Below are 24751 nucleotides of genomic sequence, written 5' to 3'. Positions count from 1 at the left end.
TGCGTATAAGGATGTCTGGGAGTGTCAGTATGGGAGCAAAGTGACGAAGGGCCAGATGTGCTGCCCTTAGCTCCAACCAGTTGATCCTCTTGGTTGCCTTTGTTGGCGTCCAGCGGCCTTGGACGTATTGACCTTGGCAATGTGCTCCCCAACCCTGGAGGCTTGCATCACTGGTAATGACTGTTCGAGAAGGATCTTGCAGTGGAACTTTCTTTAGGTTCTTTGTCTCTGTCCATCAGAAAAGCGAGCGCTTGACTATTATTGGAAGGAGAACAAGACGGTGGGAGCACAATGCGATGTCGGATTGAAAACGAAGGAGGAAACTTTGGAGTGGGCGGGAATGCAAGCGTGCCCATGGAGTAATCCCTATTGCTAATGCCATCATCCCTAGGAGCTTGGCAAGCAACATCACATCTGCTGATCGAAGGCATGACAGGATGGATGCTAGAGTGGCAGTCTTTTGGATCCTCTCTGGTGACAGGGAAATGTACTGACGTGCCATGTCTATCATTGCCCCCAGGTGAAGAAGCTGCTGGGAGGGGTTTAAATGACTCTTTTGGGAATTTACCAAGAAGCCAAGATCCTTGAGGTAACTCAATGTGACCTGCACGTCTTGTTGAGTGTGAAGGAAAGAAGTGGAGCGGATGAGGAGGTCGTCTGAATATGGGTAAATGTGTATCCCTTGTATGCGTAGACTCGCCACTAACGTCACCATGACCTTGGTGAACACTTGTGGAGCCAACGCTAGGCCAAATGGTAGAGCCTTGTATTGGAAATGGAGTCTGTTGTAGCAAAAGCAGAGTAACCGTCGGTGTGATGGGGATATAGGAATGTGGAGGTATGCTTCTTTTACGTCTACCGATGCCAGAAAGTCTTGTGGAAGCAGAACCTCTCGTATAGACATAAGGGTCTCCATACTGAACCTTCTCTGGGTCACAAACTGATTTAAGAATTTGAGGTCGAGTACAGCGTGCCAGGATCCGTCTCTCTTCCCGACCAAGAAGAAGATTGAGTAAAGACCTGAGAAAAGCTCTCCTGAGTACACTTCCTCTATGGCGGAGATATCTAACAGGTGGTGAATTTCGTTCAGGATTGTCTGGTGTTTTTCCTTGGAATTGGCTATGGGGGAAGGAAGGAACCTGGCGGGCGGGTACTCAAAAAGTTCTATCCTGTATCCTCTGACAATGCTTAACATCCACTTGTCTGGGTAGTATCTTGCCATCTGGAAGCGAATTGGGTCAGATGCCCCCCCCACTTGCTGTCCCAGTGGTGAGTCAGAAACATTGTTGATTCTGGCATCCTTGCCTTGCTTGAGTGGAGGAGGACCTGGCGGAAGGGGCCTGGGACTTCTGTGGAAACCTCTGCCTATTCCAGTAGGAGCGGCCAGACCTGAAGTCACGGACCCTAGTAGAGAATCTGGAGCCACGAAAGGACTGGAATGTGTGAAAGGAGGAGGCAGAACATTTAAAAATATGTTTATCCTCTCTCTTCTGGGTCGGCATCACTTTCTTTTTGTCCCTGGTCTCGATCAGGACCTCATTCAATGCATCATCTCCGAAAAGCTTAGTGCCTGAGAAAGGAACTGAGGCTAAGTTAGCACGTGAAGCTGTGTCTACGTCCCAGTGGTTAAGCCACTACTGCTGCTGCCATTGCTCTGTAAGAAAATTGGGAAGAGTCCATTGTAGCATCAGCTATGAATGCCAGTGATCTAGATACCTTTAGTAGAGTCTTTTTGAGTCTAGAAGGGTCTGTGTTAACATTATCAATCAGGTCCTCAACCCATAGCAGTGCTGCTCTGGCAAATACAGAAGCCGAAGTGGAAGCTTGTATTGAGGCGCATTAGCTTCATGAGAACGCTTTAAAGCCGCATCAGACTTATGTTCAATAGGATCTTTTAGCTGCGCATCTCCGTCCCGTGGCAAAAGCGCATGGGAAAGTAGAGCAGAAATGGGCCCATCCACGGCTGGAATGTGAAGTTGGTCCATGACATCAGCATTTAGGACATAAAACTTATTGGCATAATTAATACCTTTCCTGCACTGGAGAGGCAGATCCCACTCTAACCTCATAATATTTTTAAATGAGGTTGGCAATGGCATGCACCTAGTGGAGGGTTATGGCACAGGGAGTACCAGTGCACTCTTAGACAGTGGTCCCTGTTGTTTTTGCATCACGTTTAAATCCAATGCTGCTACCACTTTGCAAAATAGAGGATCAAAATGAACATCTAAAAATAGCCTGGCAGACTCAGAGTCATCCTTGTCTGACCCCTCGCTCTATTCCCCTTCTTCAAGATCTGGGTCTCTGTTGTCATCGGACTGGGCGCCCTGCAGGGAAAGTCCCTGCTGCGTGGCGTGGCCTCTAGCTATGGAACGTGGGGAGGGGGAGAGTTCTCTATCGTGGTCGTGATGTATATTTGAGGGCCTTTTAGAGAGTGGGGGGGCTCTGTGTCTTCCCTTAGGGAGGGAGAAGGTCTTTTGGGTGCCCTGCCACTTGCTAATTCCACAGCCAGATCCCCAATCATGGCTTCTTTAAGCTGTTGCAACACTGCAGGAGAAAGCAGGTCAGACAGCGTAAACTGTGGCTGTTGGTGCAAAGCGTTTGAACCAGGTTGCCCAGAGGGGTTAATACCCATGGTTTGAACTGGAAAGTCATACCTTCTTAGTTCCTCATCTTCCGAAGAAAGGCGCTCCAGCTCCCTAGGTATGATAGGAAGAAGGCGGGGGGGGCTCTGGAGATCACACAGGCTGTGTGCTAGACAGGGCAATAGCGCTAACAATAGGCAGGAGCGGGGGGTTTCGGCTAGAACTGCCGCCTCCGTAAATGCCACTGCTGCGGAAAGCGGCCTGTAGGCCTCTCAAAAATAGCAGGAGTCTGCTGATCCAAAATGGCGGCCACATCATGCTCATCAAATAAAATGGCGGTCACTGCGCTGCGACTGGCCAAAATCGGCTCCGCTGTAGGCCCCGGTAATAAGGAGACACAATCGGATGATTCACTGTCCTGGAGAGGCTTGCGGGGAGCGATGGAATCCATCCGTGAAGACATCCCTTCTAGAGGGTCATCTCCGCCAATAAGCAGTGCTTGCTGAGCATTGGCGGGAATCTGGAGCGGGCGGGAACCAACTACAGCTGCAGCTGAGTACTGCCCTGTCTTCTTTGAATATTTTTTCTTCTTTGAAGAATAACTCGCCTTGTTCTCCATGTCTTGCAGGGAGCAGAGGACAGGGGAAGAAAGATGGTAAAGAAACCAAGGCAGGAATTTGGCTAGGAGGTAAGTATTCCTTCTTCTTCTTTTTTTAATTGAACCGTAAAATAAAGAGAGAGGAAAAAGGATTGAAACTGAAACACAAAAGGGGTGAAAAGACACCACAGAGAGGAAAGAAGCTAGCCTAGAATGGAAGACAGCCAAACAGGATGTGCTCTGAGCTGAGACAGGAAATAAAACTGAGCCTCAGCAACAAGGGAGGAGCAAAAACATTTACTGAGGACTTTCCTGTCTCTGAGCTGTAGAGGGAGCTGCAGTACCCACGTGGAGACCTCTGTCATCCATGAGAGAATCCTTTGTTCCTAAAAGAGGAAAGAGACCCAAGGGCCAGAGTGACTCTGAAATTTATTTATGTATTTTATTTAGAACATTTATATACCACTTTATTGTAAAGTGGTTTACGGAAGGAATTAAAACAAAATTATTGGCAAAAACAGTTAAAGACCAGGTAGTTAAAAACATTCAAAATAATAAAACCAACAATGAGTTAAAAACAGATAAAAAACAAAATAGCTTCTACATGCCTGGATAGGCTTGCCTAAACAAAAATGTTTTTAGCAGGTGTCGAAAAGACTATAATGAAGACGCCTGCCTAATGTCAGAGAGTTCCAAAGTGTAGATGCTGTCACCTAAAGGACTGATTTCTTATAAGAGCAGAACAAGTACTATATGGTACCCGTAATATGGAAAACATACCTTAAACTTGGCCTGGTAGCAAATCAACAACCAGTGCAAATTTCAGAGCACAGATATTATGTGCTGACAGGGTCTCAGTCATGTCAGCAATTGTGCCACAGCATTCTGCACTAACTGCAGCCCCCCCCCTCAGGTTGTGCTGCATGGGGATTTCTGTCACCTTAGCTGACTGGCTACAAGTTTTTTTGGTTTAGTTTTTGGTTAGGAACCCTGACTCGTTGTGGGATGCTTAGTTTTCTGACTTACTCATTGGAATCTTGTTGTGGTTGGTATGGTATTGCATGTAGGGAATCATCACTGTCTTTTGTTTTTCTTTTGTATTTGGATTTCATTTACCTCTGACCTCATTCCCTTACATTCATAAAAGCAATAACAGTGGTTCCATGTGCTCAGCTCAACCCCCTTACACCCAGTGATGATGTACCTTGTTGTTTGCATGATGGTTTGTTTCTTGCCCAATGGTAGTAAAAGAGAATTCACATACTGGGAAATGTAGCTTCAATTGCTGTTGTTTCCAAGCTACTAACTGTGAAGGTAGACCAAACCAAGTGTGTTTTGTCTCTGTTAATTATTACTCACTGGAATTGGATTGGCTGTCAAAGGGAGTTTATAGCAGCCCACAGGATAGGCAGGAAAGGGTAGAGAATCTCCTTAACTCTTATTCATTTCCCAAACCTCTCTCTGCAGTGAAGGGTTAAGTGTATAAACAGGTTTGGAGCAGCCATATTAAAAAGCAGGCAGGGCATTCCAGGCAGGGAGTTCCCAGTCCTGCTTTGCAGAGGATCCCTAGTCAAGCCTTACCAACAGCACAATCCTAACCATATCAGAAGTAAGTCCTATAGAGTTCTATGGGGCTTAGTCCGTTAGTAAGTGTGTTTAGAACTGCAGCATTCAGGGGCATCTTACTCATGAGTGCTCCCATCTAACATCTCCACAACACTAGGTTCCCTTCTTCCTACAATGGCCTTCTGGTGACTAGTCTGGCCTGAGGGCACTTAAACCCTTCTTGCCAGTAGAAAGTAGGCTATATTAAATGTTCCTATCCAGGCTCCCTAAACAGGTGAGAAGGAATGATCCCATCACTTCAGTTGGACCTGGGAACACCCTCATTTAGGATGACTTACCGAATTCATTCCACTAAAGAGATCTCCTGAACCTACATGAGCTGTGTGAACAAAGTTTGTTGGCTCACCAATCATACTCCGATCAATTCGCCGCCGTCTTTTCTGAAAGGGGAGAAAAGAGACACTAGTTTCATATCAAGGGAAACAAGACTTAAATACAAAAGAAGGACCAAATATTAATTTGCTTACAGGAAGTTTATTGTATTGAATTCAGAACCCAAATTCTTGAAACAATCCATGAGTTATCTATGGTGGGGTTTTTAAAAAACAAACAAGTTTTCTAAATATCATCTAGGTTGATTAAGTCATACACTTATTCCAAAGGCCCAGACCCACTAGTAGACCCACATATCTCACTGGCCTCTACTAGTCCTTAGTTGATAACTTTAAAAATATTTTAATGTGAGTAGAAGATGGGTGTGCAAAACAGGAGAAAGCACATATACATTTAGGAGGAGTCAATATAATTCTGTTCATAATCTAGGTGAAGTGTTTCTTCTGCCTGACTCCACTCCTTTCTCCTTCAATACATATGACTTACTTCTCAAATGGATGACGAAAAGAAGTCCTCAGTTGTCTAGCACAGAGGGTTAAAAAAAAACCCTTCATGAATCCTATGTCTGTTACAAGCATGTGTCTGGAAAAAGACTTCTGTGTGTGCATTTAATTTGCTTTCACAAGATACATAATTCTTGTCCTAACATGCCAATTACCATGTCTAATTATCACTTAAAACACCTATTTGAACAGCTTGCTCTCTAAGAGAAAGCACAGCATATTAGACTATTCTCTTGTCAGCTTCAGAAGGATCTGATGCTTAATTTTTTTCCTAAGATTGAGCTAAACACAGCTGATGCCATCCCTAATAATAGGCAGCAAATGCAGCACCCTTATGCTGTGGTTGCCCTATTGATTTAATACAGAGAAGAGAACCAGTCACTGGATTTTCCCAAAACGTTTTTAAAAAAATTCTCTCTTGAAATCTCTATGTAGCAAGATGGAATTGCAATAGTCATTCTAGCATCCACTAAATAATATCACCATGCCTATCAGTGAAGCAGGAACAAAACAGCAATGTCTTCTTTGAATAATATAGTTCTAGGCATTGGCCTTTGTTTTAAAAAAGAGCCTAAAAATGAAATTAAACATTACACAATTGCCATGAAGAGATTTCTTGACCCCTTCGCTAGTAGCTTTATAAACGTTTTCTCCATCACACATTTAAAGGGATCAGCACCCTCCTACTCATGGTATGTGAGGAGATGGTAAGACCACCTATTGTTCTGGGTGGGAGTTTACACATCTGATCAGCAGGATTTTTTTGCTGTCCAAACACTGTCCCAGTTGAGTCACTGCAAATCAAAGGCACAGCTGAGAATACATCGTGGGCCATAGCCCGTAAACGCAAGTTATGTTTGGAATGAACTTGAGCCCACAACACACATGCCCTTTTCATAGACACCCCACCCTGCCTTTTGTGGATAACTAACACACCAGGATTACTGAACTTTTTTTTACACAATTGTTAAGCTCCTAAAAGCATGCCAGATCTACAAAAAACAACTGCTGGGACAGTAATCCTAAACACATGTATTTTTATGTGGGCCCCCATCAATTTCAATGGATTTTACTTCTTTGGGTGCTTAACATTACAGCCCATTCCCATCGTCCACTTTAGCCACTGCAGTGAAATGTTATCAAGAAATGTATCAACTGGGCTAGGGCAAAAGACAGTGGTTTATTAAAAACCCATACTAGACTACTGAAGCTAATGCCCAGAGAACAGTTCACAAAGATACAAGCATCAACACAGCTGGAGGAATCTTCCAGGCATCTTTTCCTGCTGACTTGGAGAGAGTGGGAAAATCAACCTGGAGGTGTGCATGACTACAAAAATATCATATGGATGAACACTAACACAAGAATATACGAAGAGCCTTGTCAGATCAGGCCAAAGGCCCATCTAGTCCAGCATCCTGTTCTCACTGTGGCTAACCAGATGCCCATGGGAAGCCTGAAAGTAGAACCTGAGTGGAAAACACTGTCACCACCTGTGATTCCCAGCAAGTGGTATTCAGAGGCATACTGCCTCTGACAGCAGAGACTGAATATAGCCTTAGTGGCTAGTAGCCACTGATAGCCTTATCCTCCATAAATTAGTCTAATCCTCTTTTAAAGCCATCCAAATTGGTGGCCATTGCTACCTCTTGTGGGATTGAATTCCATAAACACAGTATCCTGCTCTAGATAGGAGGCTCACAATCCCCTGGACCTTTTCCTAGCAACAGCAAATAACCAATCATATTGGAAAGAAAGGTTTTCTAACCTGTTATCTCTTTGGGGATATTAGGAACACAGGAAGCTGCTTTATACCAAGGGTAGAAACACACTCACTGTTCAGCCATTTCGAGTGTGTCTCCACCTTTCTCTTCTGAAAATGGGGGCACAAAATGCTAGTCAAACCTCAACCTCTTTTTACTGTAAAACTTGGTGGGAGCAGGAGCATTTTTAAAAATTAAATTCAGCTTCAAAGAGATTTTGCAACTGATCGGCAGATCAATCTGTTCCCCCTCTAGATGTGGCCAATGTAAACTCTTTGATCTGGCTACTAGTGTGTTTATACCCCAAGTCAGACCATCTAGGTCAGTATTGTGCACTGTCTGGCAGTGGCTTTCCAGGATTTCCAACAACAGTCTTTCCCAGCCCCACTTGATGAAACCAAGGATTGAACCTGGGACTTTTTGCATGCAAAGCAAGTGCTCTACCATTAAGCTAGAGATGGTATCTATTGGTATCAAAAGCATTCCATTGACCTATCTGAGTTTGTTCTTTGGCCACTATGTGCTGCTTTTACCAGTCCTATTTTTTCTCTCCCCTAAATATTGATATTTTGAAAGGAAATATTGATAAAGAAAAATGGCTTCACAACCACCTCCTCTTTCATTGTAACGGAGGCTTGTCAGTTTCACGTTAGCAAGCAGAGACGCACAATTTTCCTTTTGGAAAGGAGGAAAGCAGCTTTCACTGCACTCCCCCTCCCTCACCTCCTGCTCAGCAAGCCTAAATCCTAAATGTAGGTGAGATGTTTTAATCTCTAGGCTTGCCTTTTAATCATTTAATGGGTTAGCACTACAGAGATTAGAAGGCAAGGCTAGAGAGTCTCATCAGGCCTGGCGCTTGGCCAGGTGGGGCACTGGCCAAGGGCCCAGGACTGCAGAGGGCCCACAGTGCCTCGTACCTGATTCTGCCGCCACCACAGCCACTCACTAGCCACCCAGATGCAGCAGGGCTGCTGAGAGAGCAAGGAGCAGAGCCAAAAGCTCCAGTTGCTACCAGGAGGAACAAACCCCCACCCATGTCTTCCTCTTCTCCCCATGACCACATTCTGTCTACAAGGAAGGGGCCCTCCGGAAGAACCAGATTCAAAGAATTAAAATCAATGATTCATGGGAGAGATGAGGTGCAGATCAGGGCAAGCAAGGGACAAGTGCACACCAAGCAGACAGGCAGAAGTTGAGGCAGCAAGTAGCCAGGGTCCTAAAGAGCTGTTGCTTCCAGTTTTCTTTCCTGCCCCTCCTTTCTTCCTAACAACCAGGATGTATCTTCATCTGAAGCAGATACTCTCTGGGAACTATTTTGTGCAAATACTACTACACAGTGTATGCGTGGATGTTAAAAAATCCTTCACCCCATGGCAAATTCAAAGAACTTCAAACAGGCATGTGTTAAAAATCATTGTTAACTTACAGTACAAGAAATGCATGTCTACTCAGAAGTAAGTCTCTTTATGTTTACTCCCAGGTAACTCAAATTGGACATAGGATTGTACTAATTAGGTCAGATAAGGACTGGTTGAAGCGAAGCTGTACTAATTTGGATATAGCAGAAGTCCTTTCCCCTCAGCTCCACCTCTGCCACACCTCCAGAATGTCCAATGTACATTGCCCTCCCCTCCCCCTTTCACCTTTGCAACGATCTTGTGCAGTAGCTTAGGCTGAGTCAATATATGTACACAAGCAGAAGCTAGTAGTTGTAAGTGGCACAGCATTAATAAAGTGCAGCCCTGAAATGCTGAAATGTATTCTGGTGGAGTCCAGTCCTATATATGTCTACTCCGAATCAAGCCTCATTTTATTTATAAGCTACCCACTCATATAAAATATCAATGCACTGTGTAACAACATATGCAGGTACAACAAACATAACATAAAACAACAAAAATAATAAAAATGGCTGTCTCATCTTGAAAACAATTAAACAACTGAACTGTTTTTGTGTACTGACTAAAATTCATAGGAGTGCTTGTGTCTACCCCTGATTTCCACCAATTCTCCGACTGCTGCAGCTTTCTACCTGCCACATCCTGGGCCATTGGAGGGCCTCCCAATCCTCAGGAGTGTCTTTGGAGAGAGACAAAGTCCCATTGCGGAAATGGAATTTGTGCTATTTTAGATCCAAGCCAAAGTATTTCCACTGTTATTAATTAGTAAAGTTTCACAGACATGAATAAGATCATTACCAGAGCAAAACCTCATTCTTGGCCTGGTTCCTACATAATGCTATGCCATGGGTTGTTGAACAAACCATTTCTATTTATAGATGTAAAACTAGAAATAATGACCATATAAATAATAATTATTTCTAAAACTGCACCTATATGTTTAAATTAATATATGCAAATTTTATGCAGTTTTTTGTGATGCATTTTTTTTGCACTGTGAGTAACTGCACACCCTTTTTAACCACTTTGCCCTCTCTTCAACTCACATAATCACATACAGAAACCAAACAAAACTGTAAAAATAAATAGGTCTTCCCTGTGAAATTTGTTTTTCAAAACATGGAGTTAAGCCATGTTGCAAACCTTTTTGTAATTTCTCTACTCATTCAAAAGGTGAACCTTTGAAACTGCAGGACACAGTTACTATGACAACTAAGGCACTAGCTGAAGTTGTTCATGTTTTAAAGCTGGTAAGCACAAGTGCAACACCCACACAGAGCACTGCTAGAATATGTACAGGATCAAGCAGCTGTATTTTTTTTTTATCTGTATCCTTTTCACTCCCACTCTTTCCCTTCTAATTTGGGGCCACTTAGAACAAGATAGATTTCCTATACAGATCTCTCATCTCTGCAAGACGTTGCATGGGCAATGTATGATGCAGACCATCACATTTTCCAATATGGATATTCCTTGCGATGAGAAGCAGACCATCACATTTTCTACTTACAAGCAATATCCATATTGGAAATCCATTTTATGCAGCGCAGTTCTCAATGTAATAGTGCTGTAATTACCTACCTACTTACTTAACCCATCTTTATTGATTTTAATATTAATAAAAATAAAAATAACATAAATATGAAAAAAAGACATCTACTTACTAATTCACACCTTGGGGTAAAATAAAATATATTTTACAGTCCATCACTTACCAGTTTGGCAAGGCTGGATAAACACTGTCCCATCAAGCTACATTTTCCTCTCCAAATTTCCATTGGGAAAAAATAGTCATGAAGGGTTCAAAAGCTTATTTATAGCATTTTAATCATTAATTGTTGCAAATACAGATATGGCTCAATTATGGATCGGCTAGGAATGCATCTACCTTCTGAAGTATTATGACTGGAGGCTGGATTATTTCTCTGATTAGCAGTATCAAAACTTTCACATAACCTCGACATGAACTTCTCTTCATGCCTTTATTTGCCCAGTTTATTTGTGTGAACCCTTTTCCTACTTCTCAGTTATTTCTGCATCTTTCACAATGCAACTCTAGTTTATCTCCCTTATCTGCTACCAAAGTGGAGGAGTATCAACAGTACAACTGCTACCAAGAAAACTGATGCCAGCACCTCAGTAGAAGCTGCACATTAAAAAGAGGTATTTAAGTAGAAAATAACTTCTCTGGAAACTCTGCACAGCACTCCTTTCTACACCATGCTTAGAGCATTTTACATTATAGACAAACTAGTTTCATAGTTATTCCTGCTTCCATAGGGAACCCTAGGAGCTGTCATTTTGGAGAATTAGGACCTCTAACTGATGTCTCCGAATTACACTTCTCATAACAGTTACACTAGAATGAAAATCCATTAAAAAAAACAGATTTTTTTGCGGTTAGAAAAGTGATAGGGAAATGCATTGAAAAATGTGGGATGAATGAATGACTAACAGGAAGATGTATAAACACCTCACAACCAAATCAGGATGAATGCACGCCAAATGCTTATTGTCATATAACTCCCTGCAAACAAATCAGAAAGAATGCTCACTCAAAACCAGATATAATCTAACCTCTGCATAAACTTTGCACAAGCAAGTCAGGATGCTTAATAAATAGGTCACCTGAAGGAGCCCTAATTTAAAATACATGTCACATATTCTCTCTGTTGCTGCCCAACAGTCACACAGACTTCGTATGTTCTTGAAGGTAGGGCTCTACAAAAAGGTCGAAGAATTTTTGGGAAGTCTTTCAATCTAGCAACTATCAAAGATTATCATAAATTATAGGAAGTAGCCATAGCTTCATGGTATGCAGGTTTTGCAAATAGCAGTCTCCAAGTTTTTCCACTAGCATCACTATTACTAATACCTTCACCACCACCAAGACCGTGGAGAACAAGTACTGACTACTCCTGAGCTAGTAATTGGTTTGACTCCACATACCATAGCTCCTGTGCCTTACAAACCTTAATGAAATACTGAATGCAAAAAAGCTAATACATGCAATTTGTATAGAGAGCTCCAAGTTGGGGAGGGAATCTACTCAGTGATCTTCCTTGAAAATAAACAAGTGGAGCTCTGCAACAAAAAGTTGTAGCGTGGAGTGGTTCTGTCTAGCATTTCAGCCAGCTAACCATGCCCTCCACCAGGAGACCATTCCTCCTTCCCCATTTTGCTGCTGGCTCACCCCATGGTAGCATTTAAAACAGGGTTCGAGAACCCTTTGTTGTTTTAATAATTTTAATGAAGGATTTAGTATAACAGGACCAATTACAAAGGGAAGAACAATTCAGAGTTCTAAAATAGGGGAAAAGGAAGGCAAAACATTTGGCAAGAGTAGGAAGGTGAAATAAGCCAAATTTAGCACAATTATTCTGAAACTCTTACATTGTTTATCTCTGTTGTATCTTGCAGGTACCTGAAGGATGGTGAGAAAGTCCAGGTAAGTAAGAAGAAAGCACTGAGAGGCAGAAGAGGGTGAAAATAACATAATCCATAACCTCATGTAAGCAGATGGTGGAGACCTCTTTTTTGACTGGTGTAGTCAATAAAATCAAACCACATGGAAAAAGTGTCCCATTTACTTTGACCCCATGCCACCCTCAATTTCTGAAATAATGTTTCCAACAGTGCAAGATGCCACACAGTTCCATAGCATCTATCCAATGAAATACCCTCAAGAGTTTCCCACTCCTTAGAATAACTTAGCAATAACTGTGCAGCAATAAGTAAGAACTCTCAGTGCTTTCTCAGATCCTCAGATGTGAGATTCCTAAGGTCAAAAAGGCCAACTCTGGAGTCTTTTTCAGCCCAAGGGCTAAATTCCCTCATGGTCAGCCTTCCGGGGGGAGGGGATGTCAGTAGTGGGCAAGGCCATAGGCAAAAGTGGGTAGGGCAATGGTTGTGATTTTTACGTTTGTACAGTAGGCTACAGTCTAGCCAAACACATGTCATAGGTTCCTTGTGTGGTCACAGATTCTCCCTATCCTTTATGGAGGATTAAGAGGCATTACTGTTCAAGGACACATTCCAGCCAGACAAAAATACTCAAGGAGGGTGTAGAGCAGGGCTGGTGAGGGGGCATGGCCTAGAGAGACTTCCAAGGGCTGGATACAGAGGCCATGAGGGCCTCATTCAGTCCCCAGGGCTAAGGTTCCCCACCCCCTATTTTAAAGAATGGATTTTGAAGGGAGGCAGGTCGCCCATTCGGCCTCTTATCCTGGGCATCAGCGGCGTACCTAGAGTATTTGACACCCGGAGCAGATAATTTTTTAACACCCCCCTCCTCTATACGACAAAATTATTTTCAGTAATAATCATGAAACGAATAATAATAATGGCCAGAAAAGAAATGCAGACAAGGAAATTTTTCTTTCATTGAACTTTGTATATATAATCATGCCAGTAAAAAAAATTAAAAATTAAAAAATAAATATCCCTATCAAGGGTGCACCAGGGCTACGGTGCCTCTGATTACCTCTCCACTCAGTTCCAGGGTCCGTGCACCCCAAAGTCACCCCCTCATATCTCTATTAGGCTGAGATTGAGCCAAGAGATACTCTTGGGACTGCGGGTTTTGCTGTGCCCAAGGTATGTGTGCTCTGGCCCTAGAGGTGCAGACACTGAACAGCCCCCTCCATCCTTAAAGTAAGCCCAGCGATGCAAGGCATGCCATATCCACACTCTCCCCCAATACATGCTGGGCCCACGTTTCCTCCCTCAGCCATGCGCTCCGCTTTCCCAGCCTTGGAAGCTGGCGCAGAGTGTGTCACCTCCTGCCCCATTCAAAAGCCAGCCCGTGGCAGAGAGAGTGAAGCTTAGCCTAGCAGGCACGAAGCAAGCTCCCAAGCAACAGCAGAGCACCCTGTGCCCGTGTTTCACCTACTGCTGCTGTTGGATCCCTGGAGCCGGGCTCCCCACTTGCTCCTTCCATCACCATCTTCCCACTGGCAGAGTGAGCCCCGACTCTAGGCAGAACAGCACAGAATGATGTGGAGTCAAGTGGAGCTGAGAGGTGGCCCCCATGGCAGCCAGCCGCTTAACTCCCTCGGCACCAGCACGGAACGCCCTCCAAGCCACAGCTTTGCCTGCCTCCTTCTCTCCCAGAGCGGGGCGGGTGCTGTGACGTAGACCAGGAAGTGGAGCCATTGAACCAAAAGCCACTCTGCCTCCCGTTGTGTCTCTGCTATTCCATTTGCCAGAAGCTCTGGCCTCTCTACCAATGTAGCCATATGCTTTTTATCCTGGTGGCTGGTCCAAAATTCTCTACAGACAATGCATCCCCTTATTGCCTGTGACCCCGGGTGGACCGCTCCCACCGCTCCGTCCTTGGTACGCCACTGCTGGGCATCACACTCTATATGCTGAAAACCTTTCTGTTCCGACAGGCTTATGCAGGGAATTAAGAAGATGTCTTTTTGCAATAGTTAACCTTTGTTTTTACTGTATTTTTAATGGGTTTTACCGTATGTTTTTAAAAAGTTTTTTTAAACCACTTTGATGTTTTTAAATGGTATACAAATATATTTACAAATATATAAATAAATAATAATAAATAAATATTTGCAGTAAAGTTGTTGGTAGGAAGAAAGAATAGGGTTGGAAAGGAGATATACAAAAACAGACTGGCAGAAAATGTCACACTCATGTGGCTGTGAAACATGGTAAGCCTGGTAGGAAGCAGCAATTATTAATTCCTCACCAAAACAGTGCAATTGTTTCCCCTCCATAGTTTGAACTATGTAGTGTTCACATAGACCTGCCTCAGCAATTCAACATTCAATATCCACTCCTGTCCTGTCCCTCCCCTCTCCCCCTTCATGAACACACACTTGCATAGTTCTACTAATTTTTCCTGATTGGGTTTGTGTGAGTGTGTGTGTTCTGTGTTAGTTGGGAATCTAAAAAAACTTGTAACTGCAATTTTTTTTAAAAAATGTGCAAACCTAAGGGTTCACCCAAGAGCATACAGAGGCCTTCCTCTTGTGCTGGTTCATGCTGTTTTGTCTACAAAAGCATCAGCACTCACCCATGAAGTTAGGAAATGCATGGAATGATGCAGGTCTTCAATTGTTTATTTGGAATACAAATGATTTACTGAAGCCTAATGACATCTATGAAAAAACAAACAAATGTACACTGGTGAAATATACTTGTTTCAAACCTTTGTTTAATTATTTATTGGCCGGGAATCCTGACTCACATGTTATCAGCAATGTTTGATCCATCATGCTAAATTTGGACTTTGTATAATGTATTTTGGCTCTTCATAAGACAGAGGTTGGTGGTTCTATACTAGCAGGTCTCCGGTTTTTGCACGGAGACTCTGGTTTTTGGGGGTCATCTCTGGGTCTCTGGGTGAATCACCTTAACCTCTGGACTCTTAGCTTTCATTTAAAAAATTTTTTTTTAAGTTTTCAGGTGGTCTGATTCAAGAGTTATACACCAAAATCTCAGCCACCTCTGCAATTTCTGTTAGTACCGACTGCTCTAATCCCTGCACTTTCAGGTTTTTAACCAATACGTGAAGTCAGGGTTGTGATTAACAAGGGATTTGTTGACCTTCAGGTAATAACTAAAACCCATTGGAAGTTCTGAAAACAGTTTCCTTTTCCGGCTTGTATGCATGTCAGGAATTCAGTAAACTTATAGCTTTCAGCAGCACCAAGAGTACTTTCTCTGTGCAGGAGATTTGCATACGTTGGGACCTGCTTCTGAGTAAACATGCATAGGATTGTAAAACAGCTTATAGTGGCATGATTCCGAATTTTGGGTTGGGTAAGTGAAGTTCCTTATCACTGAATTGCAGTCCTGTGCAAGCTTCCCTATTTGAGTAAGCCCCACTGAATACATTGGGACTTGCTTCTGAGTAAACATGCATAGGATTGCACTATAAGTATCTTTACAGGTTGTGTAAATAATAAACATCTTTGACATTCTTGCTTATATGTAGACGTCGAATCACTGTCTCACGTTCTCTTTGTTTGTCCCTACTATAATGTTGAATGCCTTAGGTACCTAAATCCTATTATGAAAAGCTTCATGAACCACCCTGCTCAGATCTTGTAAGTTCAGGTCTGTGGCTTCCTTTATGGAATCAAGCCATCTCTTGTTTGGCCTTCCTCTTTTTCTACTCCCTTCTGTTTTTCCAAGCATTATTATCTGTTGTCATTACTTTAGTCTATTGCTTTCATCTTCCTTTTATTTCATCTCGATCAGTTAGTGTGTTTCCCTGTTGATTATTCAACATCCCTACTGTTGGTTTAAATTTCCCTTTCATTTCTCTAATCTTTTGGAACAGGGCTCTTGTTCTGTCCATTTTGTTGTCCTCTTCTATTTCTATACAGTAACTATTGTAATAGTTCTCTTTGTCCCTACATACTAGTCGCTGTATTGTTGCATTTAGGGTTCTAACAATGTTTCTATCTCCTTTTGCTTTTGCTTTCCTTCTCTCTTTAACCATTTTAAGAGTTTCTTCAGTCATCCATTGAGGTCTTTCTCTCTTTTTAACTAGAGGTATTGTCTTTTTGCATTCTTCTCTGATAACGTCTCTGACTTCATTCCATAGTTCTTCTGGTTCTCTGTCAACTAAGTTTAAAGACTCAAACCTGTTCCTTATTTGATCTTTATATGCTTCTGGGATGTTATTTAAATTGTATTTTGGCATTATGATTGCTTTGTTGGTTTTGTTTAGCTTTACTCAGATTTTTGATACAACCAGTTCATGATCTGTACCGCAGTCTGCTCCTGGTCTTGTTTTTGCAGAAAGCATGGAACTTCTCCACCTTCTGCTACCAATTATATAATCAATTTGATTCCTATATTGACCATTTGGTGATGTCCACGTGTATAGTCGTCTTTTCGGTTGTTCAAAAAATGTGTTCGCAAGAAACAAATTATTGGCTTCACAGAATTCAATAAGTCTTTCTCCTGCTTCATTTCTGTCTCCTAGGCCCCATTTCCCCACAATACCTAATTCTTCTCTGTTCCCTACTTTTGCATTCCAGCCCTCCATGATTATCAGCACATCTTATTTTGGTGTGTGATCAATTTATTCCTGTACTTCTGTATAAAATCTCTCCAATTCTTCTGTGTTTGCCGTCGGAGGATAGACTTGGATGATGGTTGTATTGATAGGTTTTCCATTTAATCTCATTGATATCACTCGCTCAGACCTTGTGTTGTAGCTCCTAATTGCTCTTGCTACATCACTTCTCACTATTAAAGCAACCCAATTTCTTCTTAATTTCTCATTTCCTGCATAAAATATTTTGTAGTTGCCTGATTGGAAATGTCCCATTCCCATCCATTTTAGTTTGCTCACACCAAGTATTGTGATGTTGATGCATTCCATTTTTTGCTTGACAATTTCTAACTTTCCCTGGCTCATGCTTCTCACATTCCATATTCCTATTGTGTGCGTCATACAACTCCGGACTCTCCTTTCGCATATGTGCGCATCAGCCTCTGGGCTTCCTTTTGGCTTTGACCCAGCTGCCTCATTAGTCACAGCGCTACTCGTACTTGTCCTTTGTTCTGCCCCAGTAGCTCGGTGAGTGCCTTCTGACCTGGGGGTCTCATCTTCCAGCACTATCTCGTGTTGCATTTTGGATACTCTGTTCATAGGGTTTTTGTGGTAAGAGATATTCAGAGGTGGTTTACCATTGCCTTCCTCTGAGTTTGGATGCATCTTAGTCTGATGTTTCAGCTTTGACCATTCCGCCTTGGGTGCCCCTGCTAGGAGTCTAGCCTCTTGGTCTAGACTCCTGACGGCATTGCTCTCAGCTTCTTCAACACAAACCCCCTCACCACATTAAGGTGTGCATCCAAAGAGGAGGCAAAGTTTATGAAGTAATGGAGATCCACACAATACATTTAAAGCATATCCAACTCGCATTTAAAGCATATGACTTCCCCTAAAGAATCCTGGGAAGTGTAGTTTCCCCCTCAGTTATAGTTCCCATCACTCTTCACAAACTACAGCTCCCATTATGCTTTTGTTGTACACTCACTCTTCCTTATTTACTGCATTGTTCAGAGAGTCCTGTTCTTTTGTTGTACACTCACTCTTCCTTATTCACTGCACTGTTCAGAGGGTCCTATTCTTTTTTTTTTCAATTAATTTTTATTCAAATTTTCAAAACCAAAACAATACAAAAAGAAAAAACACAAATTAATAACTAATACAATAAAAAAAGAAAAAAAAACTATTGACTTCCGATTTGTCGTAGTTCAGCTATAGGTCTATAATATATAACAAGCCTGTCTCTTAATAGATTATAAAATCACCTTCCTCCAGCGGTTATCTTAGTTGGTATCAAATCTCATTAACATCATATCATTTTATTCTTCCACAAAAAGTCAAAGAGAAGTTTCCAATCCTTGAGATATATGTCCATCAATTTTTTTCTAGATAGACATGTCAATTAATCCAACTCATCAAGTCTACTAAGTCCAGTAATTTCAAATCGCTCTTCTTCCATTATCCGTGTTGGTTCCATCTTCCATCTTCATGCACCCAATAATCTTGCTGTCATAGTCATATAATAAGAGTCTGATAGGAATTTCCTTTATCACAGATATTTCCTTGCCATCAATTCCGAACGTATCACTGAAGTATTGTTGCAAAGTCGCATCTCTGTTCCTCTTTTTTACAGAATACACTAGCACATCTCTTGAAGGTTTTTCCATTGACACAAAACAGGGATTAATTCTGTAAACTTTCTCCATTTCAAGTTCCATCAAATCCTTCCAGTCCAAGATTTTTTTCGAACCGATAATATCTTTATCTCCAATCTCTTCATCAATAGGGTCCTATTCTTAAATTACTCCTGTTCTTAAAACAAGCTGTCATTTTTTGGAGGCTGTCATTGTCTTCATGTCACAAAATAAAAAGATAAATTTTCCAAAACAAAATCTGGGGTGGGGAAGCACAGCTCAGAGGGGTGGTGCACCCATTCATCCCACACTGGTTTCAGGGCTGGGTTGACTGCTCTGTGTGCTGAATCCCAAGTTATTCTCCATGTGTAACACACCCTTTTTATTATTTATTTATATTGACTATGAAAAACGTTACAAAAAAATAATCTATATCTATATCCAACCCTCTCATACAAGAGAGGTGCAAAAAACTAACAGGCTACCAAGAAGCAGTATAAAGTAGAAAGAAAAGGAAAGAAAAAGAGAGGCAGAAGGGGAGGAGGCAGGAAGACATGAAGTCAGTAATAGAGGCCTCCAAGCAAGATGAAAATGAATGCATAAGTTACAAGAGCAGAGTTCACAAGACATACAGGAAGGAAGTGTCGGGGTATCTCTTTTATAATTAGCACAAAAAGATCAAGCTGACCCATTAGTCTGAAGGTAGGGGAAATATGCTGTATGTTTGTGTTTTTTGAGAGGGTGTTGCTGTTTTTGTTGTCATTGTTAAACAGATCATGATTTTGTACCAAAATTAATCATCATACTTTGGAAGTAAAGACCTCACACAGTGATGTTGCTCTGCTTGATCACAACCTTTCTTTTTAGCTGTCTTAGCACACCATCACCTTAGCAATCTTTGTAAAGAATGCAACCTCTAAACTGAGAACCCAATATGCCATTATACTGTGGTAGTGTTACTCATCACATGATAAAACTAGCAATTTGGGGCATGCTTCTTAAACCAACAGAAACATTTGTCAGATGGTTCCTGAAAATAATAGTTCTTTCAAGAAGCATGTTTAGACTAGGTGGCAGGGAAAAATAATTCATCCTCCATTCTAAAACTACTCTGCACAAGCTCCATTAAAAATATTCAGTGAATGCTATCCTATAATACAAGTATTTTACTTATATAAAACTAGCACAAAAAAGCACTTTGCCTCAACAGGGCAAACTGGAACCTTAATTTATCAGATTATCATATAGTAACAAAAATATTGTTATTATAAACCATTTAAAAACCATTAAATGGTGTTCAGCAACTCTCAGCGCCCAACTATATGTTAAATTAAATGTGCAGCCTGCAGTATTGCCTGTATTTCAAAGGAAGGGCTAAATGGCTGCCATATTGGAAACATTGGGCAGCTGAAGATTGCATAGGCACTAGTAAGAATGACAGGCAAGACAAAATTAACAGTGCTTGATGACATCTATGGTGCAGTGAAAAGCCCCTTCCAAACTGATGCTCCTACAGGACGTAACAGGAAAACTGTTTTGTGTGGAGGGGATATATACATCTTTTTTACTAACTTGGGACCTTTAGAATTCATATCAGAAAATGGAGGCTGCTCTTTTGTCAGATGATAAGACACCAATATCTACGTTATTTGAAGGCAGGATTTTATTTATTTCTTTAATTAAAAAAAAAAAACCTTCCCTAAGTGTGTGGCATGGGTTTTCTATGGTCTCTTCCCAGGATAAAGTACATGCAATAAGGAGATACAGAACTGCTGCATACACACTATACTTTTAAAACACCATCCCCCCAAAAAGAATCTTGGGAACTATAATTGTTAAGGGTGCTGGAAACTGTAGCTTTGATAGGTGCAAACTATGGTTCCCAGGACACTCTGGCAGGGGATGTGCTTTAAATGTATGGTGTGTACAGTAACAGTGGCTGTTCATGGGTCCTGGTCCTTGGGTCATCACAAGATCCCATGTTTATTTGAATGCAGGATCTTGTAAGATAGATATTGGTAGAAAATCCTGAAGTCTGTTCTCCAATTCAATCCAGGTAGACTCTCAGGAATCAAGTAACAAATGAACAAACCCAGAAGGCATTGAGGCCAAAAGCAAATTACAGTTACATGAAAATTATTAGAAATTCTAAAATAAAATAAAACTTATAAAAGAACACTGGCAGTTGCTAAAGTGATAGTTGCTTGTAAACAAAGAATAGCAGCAAGAAATAAATTAAGAAAGAGGGAAGAGTCTATTTTTCACTTGCTGAGCCTCTTGAAACTAACACAGGAAATATTTGGAGAGAGGTCAATCTACATGATGAAATGCTACAACTCTGTGACAGGATGTGTGTCAGTAGTTACAACATGAAAACCCTTCCTATTCAACCAAATAAATGTCATTTCCAGTTGAGTAGGGAAAAAGCAGAGAGAGGTGGCCATAGAGAAAAAAAGATCTCCGCTAGAACCTACAGTCTATCAGACAGAATAAACTTCCTTCTAGTTTTCATATCATTTCCTTTTATTTTGTAGTTTGGTTGATTTATAGGCAACTCTGGTGGTTCCTATAGATAAACAATTCAGCCACTAAATACCCATGCACAGACTATGGGGACATCTTTTGCTGGCAAATATTCAAAAGTTAATCAAATGTGTTTTGTTTTGCATTGTACTTAAAAAAAAATAAAACAGACATCTTAGAGACACACTAGATGTGGTGGTCGGGCCACATGGCTTTTATTCATGCATCTGCCCTATTTACATATAAAAGAGATAGTGTGAGATGTCTATTTTTACACGAAGTGAATGCATGGGGAGTGAAACTAGTACTGGAATCCAGCTGGTAGAAAAGTCCTTAAAGCAGTAGAGCACAGGCGGGCATGGGGAGTGTCTTTCTTCCCTTCCCTGAACAGTCCCATCTTCATGTAAAATACACTCCTGCCTTGCTTATGCACATATATGGACAGCCACCTCATTTTGTCTAGTTTGTTCCTCAAATGCCAAGACAAGCATTATTCTGCATCTGTTCTCTAGTGCACAAACATTTATGCCACAGTAAACCTGTCAAGTCTTTAAGGTGCCACAAAACTCTTTTTGGCTACAACAGACTAATACAACTATCCCTCAATTATTACACTATCTTGCAGGTTTTTCCACATAAAGTCGGAGAATTGCCCCTTCCCTCCCCCTTCCTTTGTCCCTCCCTGCCCATCCCCATCCCCTTCCAATCCCCTCCTTCCCCCTTTTCCCCCTCCCCTTCCTCCTCCTCATGGGCAGTTTTACTTATCTTAAGCATGATTGCACGGGAGTAAATACTATTGAACAATAAGCATGCAAATGATCAAACCTGCCCCCTCCCCCTTCCTTTGCCCCCTCCAATCTGCTCCTTCCCCTTCCCTCTCCCTCTCCTCCTTCCCCATGGTCAGTTTTTTTTTTTTTTTCAATAATTTTTATTCAAATTTTCATAAAACATACAAGACGAAATCATAAAACATTCAAAGACAAAAAACAAAATCAAAAATAGTTAAACAAAAAAATAAAAAATAAAAATAAAAATAAAAATAAAAAATAAAGAGTAAAATATTGACTTCCCATTTGTCAAAGATCAGATCAGTTATAAGTCTATAATATATAGCAATCCTGTCTCTTAAGTCATATTATAAAATCACTTTCCTCCAATAGTTATCTTACTTAATCATCAAATCTCATAAACATTACTTTATTCTTTCCACAAAAAGTCAAAGAGAGGTTTCAATTCTTTAAGAAATATATCTATCAATTTTTTTTTCCAGATAAGCATATCGATTAATCCATCTCATTACTAATTATGATAATCTTATTGTCATAACCATAGTCAAAATAAACATTTCAATTAATCCATCACATCAGAATCTGTTAGGTTCAGTAATTTCAGTAGCCATTGTTCTATTATCCCTATTAGTTCCATTTTCCATCTTCCATCTTCAGTAGTCTTGTTAAGTCCAGTAATTTCAGTATCCAATCTTCCATTATCAGTATTCCATAATAATCTTGCTGTCCAAGCCATAGTCATATAGTAAGAGTCTGATGGGAATTACCTCTATCCCAAATATTTTCTTGCCATCCATTCTGAATAGGTTGCTGAAATACTGCTGTAAAATCATATCTCTGTTCTTTTTTTTAAAATACACTGGGTCATCTCTTGAAAGTTTTTCCATTGTCACATGGCTGCAGTTAATTCCATAGATTTTCTCTATATTGGGCTCCATCACATCATTCCAGTCCAAAAGATTATCCATGCCATTGATAACTTTATCTCTAGAATCTTCATTAATTTCTTCAGAGATAACATTGAGTTCCAAACAATAGATTTTATTTCTAAAGTCCATAGACTCCAAATCTTTTTCCTGTTCCGCGTTTGTTCCAATCTCCGGGGTCTCCTCTCTCACAGGGACCCCTGTTCCAGTCTCCAGGGTCTCCTCTCTCACAGGGACCCCTGTTCCAGTCTCCAGGGTCTCCTCTCTCACAAGGACCCCTATGTCTTTAATCTCCTGTGTCTCCAAACAATAGATTTTATTTCTAAAGTCCATAGACTCCAAATCTTTTTCCTGTTCCACGTTTGTTCCAATCTCCGGGGTCTCCTCTCTCACAGGGACCCCTTCCAGGGTCACCTCTCTCACAGGGACCCCTATATCTTTAATCTCCTGCGTCATTTTACTCAATTCAATTTTCAGCTCCTTACAACCCTGTCGCAGGTTTTGTTTCGTTATCTCAATCTCATCCATTATTTTCTGAAACATAGTTATTTCCAGATTCTCAGCCACTTTCTTAATTGCCATTTTAAAAGAAAAGTATAGGAAAACCACTTCTTATTTCAGCAACAATTGGGTTAATACTCCAAACTTGGTGACATCACAGTATAAACAGAGCAGACAGCCTTATCTCTCCATACTTAAGTAAACAAAATGCAGTTCCCAGGATCGAAACAATTAATGGCGGTCGTCAAGAAACAGATTCGTCAAAATAAAATAGACCAAAAAGAGAGTAGTCTCAGACAATATAATATTCTTCAAAATAAAAATCTGGAATAGAAATCCCTCTTCTGTGTATATCTTTAGAATGCAGATCCAGGACAGCTTTTTGCAACAAAAACAGAGATAAGCTATTAATTAGTGCGTAGCAGAGAGAAGTTATGGCTCCCCAGTGAGATGTCAAAAACCGATCAATCTGGCAAATCTCTTTTAAACAGCAACAATTTAAGTCAAGTAAAAGAAAAATATAGAAAGAAGGGTGCTTGCCTGTTAGTGCGTTCTCTCTTAGAAGATAAGGTGAACGTTCGCTTTATCAGATAGAGCTTGCTGTTGAAAATCCGTCCCACCTTCGTCGGCTGGACCTCGTCCCATAAATTAATGAGATCTGGTCGTCCCAACAAAAATAGGCTTTGAGGTTAATCTCTTCGTTTCTCCCTACCCGGGAGAAGTTTAATCAGTCAAAAAAAAAGAAAAAACTGACTGATATATCTGAATAAGCTTCTTTTGAGGCAGGAGCCCGTCTCAAAAGCAGGCACAGGCTAAGTCACCCTTCCCGGAAGTCCCCCATGGTCAGTTTTACCTATCCTAACCATGATTGCATAGGAGTAAATACCATAGAACTCAGTAAGCATGAAAATGATCAGACCTGCCTTTCCCCTCTCCTCTCCCTTCCTCCTCCCCTTCCCTCTTCCTTTTTCCTCCTTCCATGCCCACTCCAGCCCTCCCCCCCCCAGTCAGTTTTACTTATCCTAAGCATGACTGCATGGGAGTAAATCCCAATGAACTAAATAAACATGTAAATGATCAAACCTGTCCTTCTCCTCCCCTCCCCCTCCTGCCTGATCCCATATCCCTCCTTCCCTCTGCCCTTCCTCCCTCCCTTCATCCCCCTCCTTCCCATCCCCTGTGGTCAGTTTCACCTATCCTAAGCATGATCGCAGTGAAGTAAATCTCACTGAACTCAATAAGCATGCTCAATCCATTCTCAGCAAGCTTGCACAGGATCCCATTTGTTACCTCCCGGATTAAAAAGCAGGGAAATTCACTAATAGGCAAAAAACCTTGTGGTTTAAGAATGTACCTATAGCCCACAGCTATTTCTATCAAACTTTAAAAAGCAGGGAAATTGGGCAGCTATAGTGAATGCACCAGAGGAGCAGGAGATCTGACCTCCCCTTTGAGATATTGGACTGCCTTACAAATTTGTCAAAATGCAAACACCATTTGGGTTCGTCTTTCACAGTCCAATCCACTTGCTGTGTAGCTTGG

At 41.3% G+C, this 24751-nt stretch overlaps 1 protein-coding gene across 4 annotated transcripts in view; it reads right to left on the bottom strand.

The window, feature by feature from the left end:
- The window catches only part of CDC42SE2 (CDC42 small effector 2), a 118817-nt gene that overhangs the window by 10021 nt on the left and 84045 nt on the right, over positions 1-24751 (bottom strand). For all 4 annotated transcript variants that reach the window (XM_061625622.1, XM_061625613.1, XM_061625604.1 and 1 more), the window contains one exon: positions 5088-5189. In XM_061625622.1, the coding sequence (XP_061481606.1) occupies positions 5088-5189 (102 nt within the window). The remainder of the gene's footprint in view (positions 1-5087; positions 5190-24751) is intronic.

Source organism: Rhineura floridana, chromosome 1, assembly GCF_030035675.1.
Source record: "Rhineura floridana isolate rRhiFlo1 chromosome 1, rRhiFlo1.hap2, whole genome shotgun sequence".
Classification (NCBI taxonomy): Eukaryota; Metazoa; Chordata; class Lepidosauria; order Squamata; family Rhineuridae; genus Rhineura; species Rhineura floridana.
The sequence above is the reverse complement of the archived record's forward strand: the minus strand, read 5'-3'. Positions and strand labels throughout refer to the sequence as shown.